Source organism: Tursiops truncatus, chromosome 15 (assembly GCF_011762595.2).
Source record: "Tursiops truncatus isolate mTurTru1 chromosome 15, mTurTru1.mat.Y, whole genome shotgun sequence".
NCBI classification, from domain to species: domain Eukaryota; kingdom Metazoa; phylum Chordata; class Mammalia; order Artiodactyla; family Delphinidae; genus Tursiops; species Tursiops truncatus.
Genome location: NC_047048.1, coordinates 28,084,384 through 28,103,899, shown reverse-complemented (window position 1 = coordinate 28,103,899; position 19,516 = coordinate 28,084,384). Strand labels below are relative to the sequence as shown.

Here is a 19,516-nt window from a genome sequence, read left to right as displayed (position 1 = left end):
GGAAGGTCATTTAATGTCTTGGTTTTCCCACCTGTAAAACAGGGGCTTGGACACCACCCGTTTCTATGAAATAAGGAACTTGGCTCCTTTAATACAGCCAAGCCCAGACCTATGCTTCAAGGTTGGTAGTGGATGAAAAATTGCCATGTGCAAAGGGGCAGCTAGACCCTGAGGCCCTGTCTCTCCTCTCCATCGACTTTTCCCTTTTGGGTGCTCCTGTCACACTGAAACCCCATGCCTTCTCTTGGGGGCACTCTGTCCCCTTTAACAGTCTCGCGGTGCCTTGGACGGAGGCCAGGCTGGAATAGTTAATAGGGCTTGTCTGAATGTTGGGGTATAGGTGTCAGCCCCCTTTCTGCAAACAGTTCCCCAGAGAAACCACTGTGATTGTTCAGGACCAAGGACAGAGGCCTCTGTAGCTGGCTCTGCTGCCTAGTGGTGAGGAACAGGCGCTAGGCCTAGCAGGTGCCCTAGCTTCCTAGCTGTGTGTCCCTGAGAAGATTGTTTGACCTCTCTGAACCTTGGTTTGCGCATCTGAAAAATAGGAACTGAGACAGCATGTGCTTGTTCGGAGTATTGATGGAAGTAATGTCTGTAAAGTTCTCTGGATGTCGCCTGGCCCACAGTAGGCGATTTTGAACGTTACCTGCTGCCACTGCTGCCATGCTGAGTCATCTTCAGCTTGGGGTCTCCTGCAGCCCTGCTTCCCAGCCGTGACTGCACACTGGAATCAGTGAGGAGCTTTGCACAAAAACACTGCTGCCTGGGTCTCACCCCAATTCTGGATTAGCTGGTCTGTGGTACAATCAGAGGTTTGGTTTTTGGTTGTTGTTGTTGTTTATTAGCTTCCTAAGTGGTTCTAACATGCAGCCCAGCGTGGCTGGAGAACCATTTCACTAATGTCTGCCATCTGCTCCATCCCGACATGGCCAAGGCCACCTTCCCCCCCCCCCCCGGCACCGCCCCACGTGGGTGCTCCCGTACCCACTCTAGGCTCTGCCAGGTCCAGACCCTGGAGAGAGAGATCTGGGGGAGAGAGAGGCTTTCCTTTTCCCAGAGCCTGAAGCCTGGAAAGTCACCTCTTTCAATGGAGACTTCATTCTCTGTACCTGTAATCCAGCACCCTGGACAAAGCTTCTGCACCCATGAAGGAGCTGCAGCAGGCAGAATGGGGTGGGTTGCCCTCTTGTCTCGTGATTAAGGAGGTCCATGGACGTCAGGGATGCTGACAGGATCTTGTCAGCCTTGAGAGACCATTCTCTGGGGAGGAACTACTTCTGATTGACTAATACATACCTGAAGTGGTGGGGCCAGAGGATTCTGCTGGTGGACTCTTTGAACTAGTGGGGAAGGGCAATGCTACCAGCATTGTTTTCCTCTTGGTTGGGAATCCTGTCCTATGATAGGGATTGGAGTCTCCTCCACACCCCAAAGGAAGAAGGTGGCTCCCCGGTTTACCCAGGGATTATAGACCTGCCTGGCTTCAGGAGCGGGTGGAGGAGACCGGCACGGGTGGGACCCAGCTGGATAGGACATGCTCTGTCCAAAGAGATGAGTTTTTGCTGACCCCTACTGCACGGCACAGATCGTGTGTGTGTGTGGGGGGGGGGGAGGGGGGAGGGGGGCGGGGGATGTTACTGAGTGGACTCATGCTGTTATAGCAATAGGATGGCCTGAGTTCTTCAGTAGTGCCCATGTGAACACCTGTGTAGGATGTATCGTCTCTCTCTGGGTGCCTGCTGATTGAGCCCCTTTGTAATACAGAGCAGGTAAGCCCTGCTTTCATGGCTTCATATTTATCTAATACTATCTAGTTAACACCGGTATTCCACTTGTCACCTTAACCCAGACACTTCACTGCTTCTGCTACGTGTTTCTCACTGGGTCTTTCTCATAAAATACTTTTGCACATAACTAGCATCTCCTTGCATGTTGGTGAAGGAGAAGAGGGCGACCTTGGTGTATGACGGCCGAGTGCACACCCTGCTGCCCCTGCAGTAGCACCTCACCCGGGTGAGCAGCTGGCTTCTACCCCTTTCCTCCCAACCCCCTCCATAATTTATTTTTCAACTATATCTGTAATGTCTTGTTAAAAAATATTTGAAGAGAATATGGCAAAATAATAAGAACTGGCCATGCTGGGTGGTGAGGACGAAGACATTCACCATACAGGTTTCTGAACTGTTCCATGAGACGTAGTGATTTTAAGCCACGATGCCTGCTCACTGTGGAAAAGTTTGGCAGTTCTTCAGAAAGTGAGATAGAATCACCACTTGTCCCCAGAATTTCACTCGCAAGCAGAGACCCAAAAGAATTGAAAATGGGGACTCCAGTACATGTACACAGATGTTCACGGGGGCGCTATTCACAACAGCCCAAAGGTAGGAACAGCCCAGATGTCCATCAGTGGTTGAGTGGACGGACAAAATGTCTCTCCGTACGACGGAACATTATTCAGCCATTTAAAGGAATAAAGTGCTGACACCTGCTACGTGGATGAACCTTGAAAACATTATGCTCAGTGAGAGAAGCCAGATACAAAAGGTTACATGTTGTAGGATGCAGTTTATGTGAAGTAGCTGGGATAGGAAATTCCACAGAGCCGGGAAGCAGATTAGTGGCTGTCCGGGTTTGGGGAGGGGGACACATGTGGGAGAAGCCGCTTCGTGGGGGAGGGGTTTTACTTTGGGGTGCTGGAGGTGTGTCAGGACTACACAGAAGTGGCGATTGCACAAAACTCTGAGTGTACTAAAATGCCACCGAATTGTTCACTTTCAAATGGTTAATTTTATGTTATGTGACTTTTACCTCAGTACATTATTATTTAAAAAAACCGCAATTATCCCCCCACCTCCACCCCACCCGCTTTTTACTGCCCACAAAACTCACTCGGTTCCATTTCTTCTCCTTGAAGCAACTTCACCTTAACAATTGTTTCTGATTTTAGTTCTTCTGGTGGATACCTCTTTAAAGCTGAATGATGTACTGATCCTTTTTTTTTCTTTTTAATTTTTAGAGAATGAATGTAGGCCCTTGACTCCTTGATATGCCGAAAAGCATGAAATTAAGACCCCCCCCCCCATTTACCCCTTCTAACCTTCTGACGATTTCGTGTGTTCTCAGGTGCTCTCTTTTCTAGGCCTTTCTGAGTGGGGCAGGGCAGGGGTGCTCAGACCCTTTTTGGTCCCTGAGTTGATTGCTTTGGGGTTCTTGGGCAGCTGCCCTGGAGGGTCCAGCCCCTGCCCTTCTCCCCATCTCCTGGGGGTCTCTGCCCCCATTAGAGCCCCACTCGGGCCCCGTCCAGCTCTACACTTTTGACATTCTCTGACGTGGAACAGAAAGCTGATTTTTCAGAAATGGCTCTGTGTTGTTGTGTGCCACTTACCTTGACGTTTTCAAAATAATTGGCTGTCAGGAACTCAAACTTCAGGGCAGAGGGTCTCAGATGGGGGCCTGGAGCCATGATGTGTTGGGCCAGCCTGGTAAAAACCTTTGTTAACAGCCTTTAAAATCAGATTTGTGTAGAAACGTGGGTGTTGGCTTCTCAGAGCAGGGCTGCGTCCCTGTGTGGGACAGTGGACTGGAGGCAGGAGTGCTGCCTTTGCTGGGCACATCTGCCCCTCTTCCCACTGTCCCCACGTCCCTTGGAGCACATTACTGCATTCACTAGCATTACTTTTTGGTCCTGTCTGCATTTGCTCTGGGGACACCTGCCTTAACATTTGTATTACAAGTCATTATAAACAAACACTGTACGTGTGTGCGTGTGCACCTATGTGTGTGAGAGAGTGCACACACACCAATGAGCAAGAAAACCCACAATTACACACATGGAAAAGTTCACAAAGATTTAGAACTTTATCAAGATATTGAAAGAGATGTTTCTTATCCGTTGTGATTTTCTCGTTTCTCATTCTGTTTCCATGGGTTCCTCAAACCTTTCCTCTCCTTTCCAGATTATGTAGAAACAATTGTTTTACAGTGGGAGTGGGGTTGGGTATTGGAGGGGCAGAATTTAATCAGATTCCTGATTTTCCTGGAGGGCAGAGAAAGGTTGGGAAAGTTGTTGGAGGCCATGCACCAGGAGCTGGTTGAGTCTCTAGGGCGTGTGCTCCATTCCAGTGGACTGCTAGGCATGGTGCCGTGGCTCGGGGACAGGCTTTCGAGGGAACCTGAGCAGGCTGGGTCCTTGCCCAGCCACCTCCTGGTTGTGTGGCACGGGACAAGTCCCTTCCCTTCTCTGAGCCTCTTTCCTGATTCATATAATGGGTGTAGTAAACTTTGCTCCTCGGGGATGTTGTGAGAATCCAGTGAGATTGTGTATTTCAAGTGCTTTTCGCCTTGCTGGGCGTACAGAAAACAATGCATAGCAGCCACTGGGCATGTGTCCTGGGGTATTTTAATTTTTGCATTATAACAAATTGCAAGACAGAAACTCTTGGTGGGCAGGGGAAAAGGGGAGGCAGGAAAGAGAAACAGGACAAAAAGCTAGACTGGGCCCGAGAGCGATTTAAAAAGTTATGTTTTGGGCTCAATATAGTTCATCCTTTCTTTTAGAGATAAAAGGAAAGGGAGTGGGTAGGCAGAAAAAGATATAAAAAGCAGTATAAGTTTGGAAAACAGCGGTGTAGGTTAAGTATATATCCACAGAAGAACGCTGTTTATTTCTGTGCATGTGCCCTCGTGAGCCCTCTCTTTAAATATAACTGAGTACGGGCCCCAAGGGAGTGGTTGTAAAGGCTCTCTGAGGTCTTTGCAAAAAGATGCTATATAAAGCCAAAGAATTATTACACAGATCTATGAATATGGGAGAGAGCGCGTGCGTATGCTTGCACATGCCCGCACGTGCCCAGATATCTAGTTACAGTCGTCGAGTTTTCTCCCTTTAATCTTGAAAAGGGAGTTGAAGATCAATTGATCTCAAGATGATTTCCCTCCTGGAGGGCCTTTGATGGCTGGAGATGGGAAGGCTCCTACCTCCACCCTCGATGTCACTGTTTCAGTACTTTATGTAGCGACCTCTGACGCCCATTCTCATTGTGAGAATAGAGCGTTCTCTGTAGTGTGTGTCTTTGTTTCCGTTTGGGTCCTTGGCCAGTGGAGGTTGGCCGCTGCTGCTCTGCTGATCTTGGGACTCGTGTGGTTGGATTCGTGTGCCAAGGGGGAGGGAATGGTTTTGCAGGCTTGCCCCGTTTTAGGTCATGGTCGTGAAATATAAGAATTCGTCCCTTCCCTCCCATGTGTATCCATTCATGAGACACATATTGGAAAAAGCTCAATCTGAGCCTGAATTCCTGTCACTGGGGCAGGAACTTACAGCTGTGAACTGGTAGTTAGCTCCTCTGGTGAGTCCTTGAATTTATTATTAAACGCACTAGACATTTCTGCCTGGCCCATCCCATGCTCAGTTCCTGGAGGTGAGGGGCAGATTTTAGCGGCGGGTGTCAGTCATTCACTCGTTTATTAATCCATTTATTCATCCGCCCCTTGACTCATTCTGCTGGTCTTGTGGGTACTGTGCCCAGGGACTGTGCCGGTCCCCGGGGTCCCCGCTGGCAGGGGCTCACAGGCTTGGGGGCGGGGCTTTGGTAGCCACAACTGCAGAAGAACAAGTCCACCCCGAGGGACAGAGCTTTCATGGGGCTCAGGGAAGGAGGGGTCCATTGCGCTCTCCTTGGCTTGATGGGCTGGAACTCAGAATCTTCTCAGGTTAGCACAGCAGGGTGGAGGATGTGAGGGCTCACGGGGGCCTGGGTTCTGGGTCCCGGCGTGCCTGCCTCATTCCTAGGGCCGCTCCGTCTCTGCTCTCAGAGAGCGAGACTAGTACAGCAAGAGACCGAGCCAGCCAGTGGCGAGTTTACTGAAGCAACAGGGATCCTTTTCAGAGTCTGGGATCCCCTGTGGCTTTGCCCCATTATCAGGCCGAGGGCTCTGTGGCTCATGCCTGGCATTTCAGATGCCAGCCACTTGGCTAAACTCAGCTTCTCTCTGCATTGAGTGGACTTGTCATCCCGGAGGGGCTTTATTGGCTCTTCTCTTGGGTGGGCTTCCTCCTGGTGCCTTCCTCCCTGGCCAGGCCTCTGCACCTGGCAACAGAAGCTCAGCAAACCGTCCCTGGCTAAGCTCTCAGCAGGTGGATCTTGGTGGAGCGACTTAGAACTGTTTGCTCTTGGGCCAGACGCCTCTGCTCCCATCCTCCTTTGTCGGACACTGTGGCCCATCCCAAACTTCTGGAAGTCTCTCTCAGGGTCAGCCAGCCACCCTCGGTCTCAGCACCACCTCACCCTACAGACGCCTGAAGCTCCAGCCCCTGTGCAGTGCGGGCCCTCGGCTGGCTCGCCTCTGGGGAACCAGTGAGGGTAGAAGAAGATGATCTAGGGCAGGAGGCTGAGCAGGGACAGCTGGAGGGACAGAGGCAAAGCTGAGGGACCTTTGACGAGGCAGGAGGGAGCCGCAGCTGCTCCAGTGCTGTGTCGCATTTATTAAAGCTGGGCCCCCAGCCCCTTGGGTTCCAGCCATGGGGCCCCACCGTCGGCACCGGTGCCTGGCAGGCCGCACACCTAACCGCAGAGGGCCCGCAGTGGAGAAGGCTGGCCTGGGGAGCGGGGGCAAGAGCTTCTGCATGTTCCCCTAACTTTTGCTTGAAGGGCCAGCTGGTAAATGTTTTGGGCCGTGCGGCCCCTCGGTCTCTGTCACAGTAGCTCAGATCTGCCTCAGTAGCATGATAGCAGCGTAGACAATATGTAAACAGACAGTGGGGCTGTGTTCCAGTAAAACTGGTGCCGAGCCCTGCCCTGTCCGGGGCGGTCAGTGATATTAGCACCATTTTTGCAGCTGAGGGGACGAGAGGCGAGGAAGGACCGAGAGCTGAGACCTGTGGGATCTGGGATTTGATTAGAAGACCTGTGTTCTTTCCACTCTGCCTGTTCGCTGCCCCGAAGAGCTTAGGAGCTTGGTTTCCACAGTGGACCAGTGTTTTGTTAGATTGGCCCTCAGTGTGCAAAAGCTTTTTTTTTAAAAAAAGCAAAACTATCATTTCCTTAATGGACTTGTTCTTTGCTTGCATGTTCAGATGGGCTTGTGCTGCTACATATGGCGTAGATGTTTGTTCCCATATTTATATTGTTTTTATTGCTGCATTGCACATTTAAATTTTTCTGTCTGAACTTTATTTCCATATGTAGTAGCTGCAGAGATTTAAGTCTCGTTTCTTGCTCCCAAAATGGTACCCTGCCTTGGCAACATTTATGGACAAATCCACCCTTTCTGCAGTGATTCAAAATGCTCTGTATCCCAGACTGATTTCCTCCGGTTAACGTTCTCCTGTGTTCTTGACTGGATTTGCTGTTCAGTTCTCTGAAGCCGGGCCACGAGCTGATTTCGAGATGGATCGTTCTTTGCCTTTCAGCCTTAGGAGAGGCAGACCCCGATTCAGCCGGGCTCTGCAGAGACTGCAGTACAGAAAGGCTGCCCTGTTTCCCTCGAAATGTGTGCTGAGGCAGGTAATAAAGAGGAAGGAAATCACAATGATAGAGACTAGCAAATAATGGGATGCGCGGTGCCGGGGAGAGGAGAGAAAATTACAAGTTAGGGAGCGCCTCTGCCAGTGTGTGTCCCTGGAGCTTGGAGAAGTAGAATGTTTATGTGATGTATGGAAATCAATCCCAGCATTACCTATGCAAGGAGAGTCAGCAGAGCGACTGCATAGAAAGTTAAAGCCTGTCAAAAGGGTGATTTTTTTTTTTTTTTTAACGGCGGTGCGCGGATACCAGCTCTCAGGCCGTTGCCTTTTTCACCGTTAACCGTGAATATTCTGTGATGGTAACTTGGGGAAGGCGGAGAGGACAGTCTGACAGCGATGGATTTTTTTTTTTAAAGATTTGAGGTATCAGAGTACTGCTTTACCTGTATTTGTGTCCTCAGTCATTTTGATGTCCAAGAGGCTGGAGAGGCACAGCGTGTGGGACGGGGGAAGGAAGGGTTATGACAGGATGATGGTGTGCATCAGTCAGCGATGGCCATCCCCCTGCTTCTGTGGCTTCTGTGCAGTGTGATTGTGGCCCCTTCAAGGTGAACTTGTGGCCAAGACGTCTCATCGCAGCTACTCGTGGCTGTTCTTTGCCCAAAGAGCATTCATACCTTTTCTGGGTCCTCCTGGGAAACACTTCCTCCTCCAAGTTTTCTTTCCCCTATGGACTGTACGCTTTTCAGCTGCAAAAGCCTGGGTGGTGATGTTTGGGATCCCTGCGTGCTGTGCCTAAAAGTCCAGAACCTGACCTGACACTTGCAGTCTCCTCCAGTTGGCACCTCACTCTTTGGGTCTGATTTCCCACACTGCCCATGCCGAGCTGGTTTGATGGTTCATAAAATTCTATTGTCTAGTCTGCTGCTCTAGGGCATAGACCACTTAAAAACATTCCTTTTTATTTCCCAAGGTTGAGGTACACAGGAGCTCAGTAAATCCTGTAACTCCTGAAAATGTGACCAGTGGAACCCACTTGTGCTTGGATGGTCACTGCTGGCGCCCCCGCCCCGTCTTTCCGGCCCATACCATTGAAGGGAAAGGCACTAATTATGGTGATCAGTAACATTTGTTGAATGCTTTCTATGTGCTGGGGGTTGAATCCTTAACAATGTTTCTGTGAAAAACAAAAATGCTTCTGTGAGATAGAGACTGTAAAGATCCCATTTATAGATAAGGGAGTCAGGTGCTCAGAGAGGGTGGGTAACTTGCCCAAGGTTACCCAGCTGCAGAGGCAGGATTCGAACCCGAGTCCTGACTCTAGAGATCATGCTCTGAAATACAGGACCCTGAAACCTGCATTCGCTGCAGTGTGAACACCACCGGCTTCAGTTTCCTTCAGTTTCCTCTTTCAGCATCCCACAGGAAATGTGGCTTTATCCCCTTTTGTATTTTGCTGAGGCGGAAACCTGCGCGAGGTTACCAGGCAGTAGGTGGCTGAGCTGGGGCTTGAACACAGATCTCCCCAGCCCTGGGACCTGTTGGTAGCAACCTTCCATGGGTCCTGCTCCTGTCTTTGGAATGGAAGCTACTGGAACCCACACCTGACCTTCTTCTTGCCCCTGGCAGGTCCCCGCTGAAGCACTTTATTTTTCTCCAGCTCTTGGACCTGCTCAGGGCAATTTCCACAATTTTTGGCCTTAGAGAGGGTTTGGAAGGTGACTTGGGGCCCCGCGGGCAGCTTGGCTTGTCCCAGTGTGGGTTCCTGCACTTTGTTTTTGAGTGTCCTCATTAGGTGGTCGTGAGAATTGAAACGAGGCTTTGGTGCTGACGTGTTACTAGACACGGAAGTACCCACCACGTGACAGCTGGTACGTTTGCCCTCCATTTTAGTTGTGTTGTACTCAGATAGGAATCGTCTCTCTGCATCACTTATTTTCCGTAGACCTTGACCAAGCTCCTGGCATGTGGGAGCTCTGGGGACCCCAGATGCATGGCATGCTGTGCGCCTTTAAGGAGTTGTGAGATGATTGCAGGAGACAGAGGCAGTTAGCTACTGCACACTCTGCAGCTTGCTGAGGGGTAGGAGAATCACGGAGGGCTTCCCAGAAGAGGTGCCTTTTCATCTGGCCTGAGTAGATGGGTTTTATCATATTGGGTTGGAAGGGATTGGTGAACACAAGGAAATCCATGAAACAACAGTGTGTTGGAATATCATTCAGCCTTAAAAAGGAAGGAATTCCTGCCATAGGTGACAACATGGATGAACCCGGAGTACATTATGTTAAGTAAAATAAGCTGGACCCAGAAGGACAAACACCGCCTAATTCCACTTATATGAGGAATCTAAAATAGTCGAACTCTGAGTTGCAGAGAGTGGAAGGGGGGTTGCCGGGGGCTGGGGCAGGAGGGAATGGGAGATGCTGTTCACCAGGTATAAAGCTTCAGGCAAGCAAGACAGGTCAGCTCTAGAGACCTGCTGTATAGCATTGTGCCCGGGCATAGCCATTAACATATATGAAGAGGAGAGAGCTCGTGTGAAATGTTTGCACCATAATGAAAAACTCTGTTGGGTTTATTCAGGGAGAGGCGCTCACATTTGTGGGGAGGGACCAAATAGTACAGTCACATCACTCGGGGAAAGTCCCTCGAGAAGGCTCTGTTACAGGCTCCTGGCCCAGGTGGATTGCTGTTTGCAGTAGAGGCCAGGTAAAGGGGTTGGTGACGTCTGGTGACGCCAGGAGAGGGCATGACACCAACTTCTCAGCATAAGGATCCTGTTCGTGGGCAGTGAGCTGCTCCCTCCAGGACAGGCTCGGCACAGCCACGGGACTGAGGGCCCTGGAGCACGACCCTCCTGTCCTGTCGGGTCCAGGGTACCCGGTGCCAAGCGCCCTGGTGGTGGGTGTGCGTGTGCTGGGCACATGTGCTCTGCCGAGCGCTCATCCCACTTACATCCAGTGCACGTGGCTCATTAGTGTAAATCAGGCACGCGTGTGCCATGCGCTGCAGAACAGAAGGCTGGCATGATTCCCTTGATTAAGAGGAGATTTCACCAGGGGTTAGTGGCGAGGGAGGATGAGCAGGCAGAGCACAGAGGATTTTTAGGGCAGTGAAACTATTCTGTATGATACTGTCATGGGGGATACATGTTGTCACATAGTTTTCCAAACTCGTGGAATATGCAACACCAAGAGCGAAGCCTGACGTGACTGTGGGGGATTATGATGGGTCAGCATGGGTTCATCAGTTGCAGCAAATGTCCCACTCTGGTGGGGGGTTATTGATAATGAGGGAGGCTGTGCGTGTGTAGGGGCTGCTGGTAGACGAAAAAACCTCTGTACCTTCCTCCCGATTTTGCTGGGAACCTAAAACCGCTTTACAAAATAGTCTATGTTAAAAAAAAAAAAAATCACTTCTTCTAGCCTCGTGTTGCAATGATGACTATCCAGTCCTTTGCTCCCATAAGAAGTTTGGGCCAGTTGAGAACTCCAGAAGAAGTCCTCGTTAGAAGATTCAGATTTCAAACAGGCCTTGGAGTAAAGGAGCATTTCCTGAGGCTGCGTCTCCAGTACCGGCCTGCAGCCTTGCCACCTGCTCTGGGTTTCTTGAAGATAAGAACGAAAGAGACACTACCTGGCCTGCCTTCAATGATATATTGTCTTGAATTTTTGTTTTTTTCCCCCATGGCTGTGGTGTCATGGGATTAAATTACTGGCTGTTTTCCGTTTTTACAGATTTATCAGTGTTTTTAGTTAGAAATGTGAAATCTAGCATTACGTTGAGTTCTTCTAGATTATCAGTGCTCCCCACTGCCGTCCACGACAGGCAGTGCCCTGACTTAGTTAGTACTGTCCTGTCTGGTCTCTCCTCTGAACCTTACAGCATCCCAGGGAGGTGGGAAGGTGGGTGCCGTTCACCCCTTGTGCCTGCCAGGAAGGCTCAGAGAGGCTGAGAGCCGGGGCCCTCATTACCTGGTCATGTTCAGAATGCAAAGTCAGACAGACTCTGTCTCCTCGTAGGCACACGTGAATGTGTGTGGTTTTCCTCCATTAAGAAATCCTCTGTCAAGGACTCCTTCCTAAGGTAAGTCGGGAGCCTGGCTCTCCCCTTGGGAAGGTGCCTTGTAGCCAGTAGTTAGGTGCTCAGTAGATGTTTACCAATGAATGAATGTGTGAGCTGGGGGGGCCGTTGTAACCCCAGGCAGCCCGTGGCCGGGCAGGTAGCACATGGGGACTTTATCTGTGTCTCTGTCAGCTCCCTTCCCCCCTGGACTGAAGGGCAGCGGCTCGGCCTCTTTCCTATCTCTTTAGGCTGATTAACTCTGCTGAGGATAAAATAGATGACTAGTAAGGGCCTACTGTAGAGAACAGGGAGTCTTCTCAGTACTCTGTAATGAAGTATATGGGAAAGAACCTGAAAAAGAGTAGATATACGTATATGTATAACTGATTAACTTTGCTCCGCATCTGAAACTAAAACAACATTGTAAATCAACTCTACTCCAATAAAAATTAAAAAACAAAACAAAACAAAAATCTCTGCTGAGGGCCTAACCCTCCTTCCCTCTGTTCTTCCCAGTCTCGCCCTCTCTGCTCTTTCTAACCTTTAGTAGTATCTTGTCTGGAAACGCTTTTTCTGCCCATTGTTTCCCTTTTGCAAATTTTCAGACCTTGCGAAAAGTGCAAAGGACCCTGTGTGGCTCTGGTCCTACAACCTGTGCCAGGAACTGAGCCCCAGGGGTCCTGTTTGCAGCCTTGTTACCTGGCCCCGTGCCACTCAGCAGCCTCGGTTCTGGACACAGCACACACATCCCACGGGCCAGTTGGAGGCCTCGGTTTCCCTCCTGGCTCTGACATGTAAAGGTGTGTGGTTGTGTAGCTTATTTAATTACCTCTCAGGTTCGTTCTTCTGACTTAATGTCACTGTGCGCTGTCGATGAAATTGTAGCTCTTACGTCCCTGCATGTGAGTGGTGGTAATTATCGCTGTTTCCTGGGGTCGAGTGCAGAGGTTGGAATTGGACAGATTTGGACTCAGATTCCAGTTGTGTCTTTACACTTCCTCCCCCTGAGCCTGTTAGCAGACCTGTGAAAGGGACTCAGAGATAGCTTCCATAGAGTTGCCCTGCGGCACCAAGGAGACAGTGTACCCCGAGTGCTTAGCTGGTGGGTGTTAGAAGCTCCCTGAGGGCAGGGCCACGTGGGCCTCCCCGCCTTCCTCGGGTCACCCTGCCCTCCTCATGTGACCAAGCTCACGCCTGTCCCTGCGCCTTTGCACGTGCCTTGTGCCTTGTGGAGTGTTTCCCTCCACAGAGCAGCACGCTGGTTCCCTCCCTTCCTCGGGCCTGTGCTGTCATGTCTTCCCCCAGAGAGGCCTTCCCGGAGCACCCAGGAAGTGGCACCCTCCCACCACCCATCTGTGTACCGCACCGGGCTTTCCTCCTGGCATGTCTTGTCGCTACGACTGCTCCATGCTGCTTTGCTTGTCCCCCTTCAGGGGAGGAGGCCTGCCTGCTGCAGGTAGAGACTTTGATCTCCTCTGTTCACCCTCTGCCCACAGTGCCGAGAGCAGGGCTTGGACTTTGTAGGTGCTCAGTAAGTTTGCATCGACCCAATGAATTTTGAATCTTCCTTGGTGACACCAGGAGAGGGACACCTCAGACACGCCTCCTCATCAGCACCTTAGGAGGCCCAGTTTCTCACTGTGTGACCTGCAGGTTTCATGCTGTCACAGGTGCGATGGGGAAGCCAGGGCCTGGACCTCCTAGTCGTGTCCTTGTGATGCCCACGTGGCTGCTCTGGGTCAGAAAAGCCAGGGAGGGTCTATTTTTTGTCCCATCTCTTCTGAACAGAGTGGCTTCTGGTGTCTGACCCAGAAGCTGAGGAGGAGCCCCCATGATTCCCCTCCTTCTCTTTCTTCCCCTGGGGCCTGGGCTGTGGGCTTTTATCTCCTCTGTAGCAGCCTGAGGGCAGCATGGGTCCTGGGACCTATTTCTTGCCTCAGGGTCTTTGGTGGGCCTCTTTGTGCCTGGGCATCCGGAGTATAAGGGGACCGAGGGACCTGCCTATTTATCTGTGTCCTCTTCCTCCCCCATTTCCCCCTTCTTTCCAATTTATTTGTACCCCAACAGTGTGGGGTAGTGTTTCTTAGGTGTGTGTAAAGGACTAAACAAGATAGCGCCAGTATGGGCTTTGAACAGAGCTTGGCAAGTAGAAGCGTTCAAATTTTAGCTAAAAAAAAAAAAGAAACCAAAAACCATACTTCTTCCCAAAAGAGGACTTGAAGCAGCATATTAAAACAGATTGAAAAAAATAGAGTGAGATGGGTTATATGTAAATTGGCACCAGGTGGAAATACAGGTTGGCGATCAGAGGGGAGGGTTGGGACACGTCGTGGTGGCCACAGGGCCACGTGCACTCACTGGACTTGTAACTTCGGCTGTCTTCCTCACGGCCAGTCCCAAGAGGGACATAAAGTTCACAGGGTTCCTTAGGGAAAAAAATAAAACAAAACTGGCTCTCCAGGAGAAATTCACAAGTTCCTGGTCTTGAGATCTGAGTGTTACGGTAAACAGTCCACCGTGGGTGGACAGTGACAAGTTTTTGATGTAGATAGGAAATGTGGGCGCTTACTGATTTTAAAGGGGGTGATTTTCTGTCAGTGAATGCTTTCCAACGTTGAAGATGTCGGGAGAGTCACTCCTATAGGTAATTATGGACTGTGCATTGGAGAGGCCCCACCCCCCTTCAGAGTCTATGGGAGTCAGCGCAGGAAAACCAGATCTCTTAGTGAACTTGAGAATTTCTGTGTCGGTATGGAGTCAGTTGTCATGTGATCTGCTGTCTGATCTGCGGTTGATAAACAGCTGTAACTGGGAACATACTCTTGTTCAAAACAGTTGCTGTCCGGTAGCAGAGACTTGGAAAAGTGCTTAGAAATTACCAGCCTGTTTCTTCTGCAGCGGCTGATTATATTCGCTAAGGAAACGCCTCCACAGTTATTCTCATCCTGCTCTGCCTTTGGGTTTTGTGTGGCTAATGAGAGTGATTGACTGAGCCCACTGGATCTCTTAGACTGTATAGGAATTATTTTTGAAAGGGAAAAGGGAACTTGTCTAGACAAGTGGCCCTAAATAGCACATAATCCAGACCCGTGTGGGGCGGTGTAGCAGGCGGGATCTGCCGGTTAATTTGGACTTGGCTTTTTTCCTTAGGTGAACTGCGACAGGCCATCGTGGCCATGATGACCAGGAAGGATGAGCTGGAAGAAGAGAACAGGTATCGAGAGCTCCGTGCTTGAGGGCAGTCTACCGTGGACATTCTACATCTGGGGCAGAGAGAGTATCACCGTGAAGGAAGTTTTGCTTTATTGGCAGAGTTGTGACCAGTGATTTCTTATTTTTTGGTCAGATATACCACTTTAGCATATATATTGTGGCTTGAGTGTTAGCAAGGAATGAAAACCGTATGATCCTCGCACTATCTTAGAACAAACTGAGAATTTGTAAAGCCATCCTTTTTATTTTTTAATTCTTTTTTTAAAAAAAACAGCCTTTGAGATAGAATTCACATATCATTCACCTATTTAAAGTACTCAACTCAATGGGTTTTAGCATATTCACAGATATGTGCGACCATCACCAGAATTTTAGAACATTTTCACTACCTCAGAAAGAAGCTCCATCCCCATAGCCGTCACCGTGCGACCCTCCTTAAGTAGTGGGTGACCTTTAATTCAGGGTCTACCCGTCATGTTCCAAGCACTAGAATACTTAAAATTTTCTCAAGTCAGGGACACATAGGGCAAAATGGCATTTGGAGTCTTTTGACTTCCCCAAAAGCCTAGTTGCAGGCACCGAGAGGCCAAAGGGTCTTATTCATTTTGATTCCCTGTTGAAACCAGGGCTAGATACCAGCCAGGTATTAGCCATGCTGCTCCTGCTCGGCTGCCCAGACGTGAGCTGCTCCACTGCCAGAACCTCGTCTTGGCCACAGGGTGCTCAGTAGAGGGGTTTGCATGCAGTTATCTGCCGAGGCTCTGCGAGCATGACGGGCTGCCTCCCTGAGGGCCAGGGGACGGGTGTGTGTGTGCGTGTGTGTGTGTACGCTCGTGTCACCCTCTTATTCTTGTGCTCAGAGCAGGAATTGTGTCCCTAGTGACATGCAGTCGTGATTCTCCTTTTGAAGCCTCGATCTGGGCCCCGCTTGACAAGCTTCTCCCTCATCCTTTATGGAAACATATGAAAGCAAATAAGCGTGATTTGGAAAACAAAAGAGTTTTTTAAAAAAGGAATCTTCAGACAGTGCTATTTTGCAATGAAAATAAATTCCAGTGACAGGCTGTAGACAATGTAGGATGCTTTTTCCTTGATCCAGCTGGGGCCATTATCCTGGAAAAAGCCATAGGTTTTGTCTTACCTTGTAAAGAACAGTCATCACTGTCTGGTAATTTCTTCTTCCCAGCGAGAGAAAAAAATCACACTGTGTTTGTGTTGGGGGGTTTCCAGGCCCCAAGAGGGGAATTTTCTCAAAACTTTCCAGGAACACACATCTTGGCGTGGGGGTGGGGTTCAGTGAGCAGTGAGGGTGGGCAGGTTCAGACACTTTTGCTTATGTGCTGATGTCACGTGGCAAGTGTCCTCTAGATTTAGGATGTAGCTGCACCAGAGTTAGTAAATGTTCTATAGAAATAGCCATCTGAGGTCCAGCGACGTAGATGGTCAGAAGAACCCTGCTTGGCTCATTTCTAGGTGGTAACTTGTGATTATTTCTGGAAGAGCTTCTGTCTTCTCTGCTGTTTAAGACCAAGGATGACAGATACGCAAGTGAATGTGTTCTGGAGGTTAACACACTCCAAATATAATATAAAACACATTCTATGCAATGTCAGATTGTATAGCTCCATGAGATACTCTGTATGCTTGTTTAACCTGGAGGTGGCGATGGAGCAGGGGTAAGGTGCGCTTTGTGGCAGGAGAAATGAGACTCCCGTTGTCTGTCAGATAACCGGAGCCTGTCTTCTGCTTTTGTGGTTTAGGTGGTTCTTTTGGCCTGTCCTGGCATCCTTTCCTTTGTTGAATCTCCTGCGCCGTGCGGCTGTGACAGGATGTCTCGGTTGAATGGGCTGCACCTCTGCGTGGGATGTCTTGAAGGGGGCTTGCCTGGGATTGGCTCAGCTCATTGTTTTCCCTTGATTTAAGCTGCCCACAGGCTCTCAGGGCCACAGAGCCAGGCCACAGATGGTTCCCGGGGACTCATCCTAATTTTGCTTCAGAGGCTCTTGAGCAGAGTTTGGTATCTCCTCAAATCAGTTTATATGAGATGGACTTGAACTGCAGTTTATGCAGAGCCTTGTGGAAGATGAATGAACTAAGATTTGACTTCATGGACTCTGGGTTGACAGCAGGTGGGCCTCCTCTCCCCAGGTCACTGCGGAACCTGCTTGACGGTGAGATGGAGCACTCGGCCGTGCTCCGCCAAGAGGTCGACACCTTGAAACGGAAGGTGGCCGAACAGGAGGAGCGGCACGTCACAAAGATCCAGGCGTTGGCAAGGTAGGGGAGGGCAGAGGGACTGGGGGGGAGGCTTTGTTCAAACCCCAAGCACACCTTTCATCAATATTTTTTAACTAAAAAAAAAAGTGACCAATGGAAATAAAATTTATGCATCTGAAATTTAACTTACTGCATTAAATATTGAATAGTATGTATGCACGTGGTTCAATATCCAAAAGGTACAAATGGTTAAACTCCGCCACCCCCAGCCACCTGGTTCGCCCCTGGAGGTGGGCAGTGTTGCCGTCCCAGAGATGCTCTGTGCATTCCGTGAGCAGATGCGTACATTCGGACGCACAAACTTTCTTCCTTTCACTTCCCTCCCCTCCTTCCTTTCTGCCTTGGTGCAAGTGGTCACGTATCCTACACCCCACTCCCTCCACAGCTTAGAGATTGTTCTGCGCTGGGTACACGGAGCTGCCATCTTTCTAACAGCCCCCGATACTTCATTGCCCGCCTGCACCAGGATTCATTTGGCTGGCACGCCAACAGCCAGGCACCCCGGTTGTTTCTAGCCGTTCGCCTCTTCTAATAATAATAACCTTCGCATTTGTTATTTTGTCCCAATATGACTCTGCTTGCCAGAGAAATTCCTGGAAGTAGAATTGCTGGGTCAAAGCGCAGTGCCTTTCTGAGTTGGATAGAGGTTGTCAAGCTGCCCTCCAGGGAGGCTGGGCCTCACCCAGCACAGCCCTGCGCCCCGGGGCGGATCCGACTTTGGGGTCTTTGATAAAATCACAGGTGAAAGCAGCGCTGGCAGAATATTTTTCACTTGCATTCCCCTAATTCAGAGTACGGTTGAACCTCTTTTTTTTTTTTTTTTTTGGGGGGGTAGGAGTTTATTAATTTATTTATTTTTGTTGTGTTGGGTCTTCGCTTCTGTGCGAGGGCCTTGTCTAGTTGTGGCAAGCGGGGGCCACTCTTCATCGCGATGCGTGGGCCTCTCACTATCGCGGCCTCTCCCGTTGCGGAGCACAGGCTCCAGACGCGCAGGCTCAGCAGCTGTGGCTCACGGGCCCAGTTGCTCCGCGGCACGTGGGATCCTCCCAGACCAGGGCTCGAACCCGTGTCCCCTGCATTAGCAGGCAGATTCTCAACCACTGCGCCACCAGGGAAGCCCCTGAACCTCTTTTTATCTGAGCCATCTTATTATATTTCCTTGCCTGTGACTTTGTTTATATCTTATTAATGATGAGAACTGTAAAGCAACCGCCCCCCGCCAAGCTCCAGCTCCCATAATAACATGCATTGTTACTGAATTTGTTCACATGCAAACGTATCTTTATGTACTGTACTTAAAATCTGCAGCCTGTCACTCCTCAGGCCACCTCCCTCCACCACTGAAGCTTCATGGTCACCATTTCTATATGCCTGGATGTGGCATTTCATTGAGTTAACGCACCATATTAAAGTCAGCATTTCTGATTGCTGGACACTGGAGTTCCAGTTTTTTTCCCCATTTTAGGTAAAATAAGCAGTTTATCAGGTCATTCTTTAAAACTACTTTAAAATTAGACCAGGAGATAAACCTGACCTGTGGATGTGCAGGGGATGTGCAGGGGAGCCCAGGGTTAAGTAAACCGACAGAAGCAGCGTTTACCATCCTCGTGCTGTCAGCACATGTGAGTGGCACTAATGTAATTGCTATATACATGTAACTGGAAGTTGGCACCGTGATCCCATATTTAATTTTGATTTGAACTTCTCTCCTTTGTTCACATTTGAAAATGACATCTCAAGAGCATCACAGTCCGTTAAATGACTATGATAAATACAGTCCCAGGTGCCTAACTTGGCATTTTCTCAACCAGACCCGCATCTTACCTGGCCATGCTAGGGTTCTGTGTTGTAATTGCGTTTTATGTTGTCATAAAGACTGAAGTCTGTGGAGTCTTGGGTTCTGAATCATCGAAGAAAGACAGACTTCTGTCGCCTGTCATTTTTATTGTGTTAGGAGCCAGCTCAGCCTTGAGTCCCTGCTCCATTGCTTGCAAATTGTGCGTTTTGGGTGAACTGCTTCACTGCCACAAGCATGCGCTTCCTCGTTTATGAAGCGGAGAGGATGATCTTATCCCCCTGCGCGGGCCCAATGAGGAGGAGTGTGTGTGAAAGCACATAAGGCGCTGGGCAGCGATGTGCTATTGGAGTGTGTTTTACAGTAAATGTATTTTGAGTATATGATAATTTTTGGGTAAATTTTATTTAGCCCATGAATGGAATAGAAAAAAAGAACTTCTTAACTGAGCAGGTTTGTAATCTGAAGCCTCCCCATTTAAGCAGTGGGTAGCTGAGCTTTTAAGGTGCCTGGAAGTTTGCAGTTTGCAGGTAGAAGGAACATGTATAAAGCAGGCAGACACTTTAGAAGGAGAAAACAGGAAGAAAGCAAACGGAGCAGTGGGATGTGTAAGTTTTGAAAAACTCAACTGCTGACGTGTTGCAGACAGACTTGACCTCTGCCAACTGTCAGAACTTTCTCCGGGCTTCTGGCTGCAGGAGGAG

At 49.6% G+C, this 19,516-nt stretch overlaps 1 protein-coding gene across 5 annotated transcripts in view; it reads left to right on the top strand.

Annotated features, from left to right (window-relative positions):
• The window catches only part of SNX29 (sorting nexin 29), a 550,741-nt gene that overhangs the window by 114,640 nt on the left and 416,585 nt on the right, over positions 1-19,516 (top strand). For all 5 annotated transcript variants that reach the window (XM_019928689.3, XM_073792297.1, XM_073792298.1 and 2 more), the window contains 2 exons: positions 14,678-14,741; positions 16,889-17,017. In XM_019928689.3, coding sequence (XP_019784248.1) covers positions 14,678-14,741; positions 16,889-17,017 — 193 coding nt within the window. The remainder of the gene's footprint in view (positions 1-14,677; positions 14,742-16,888; positions 17,018-19,516) is intronic.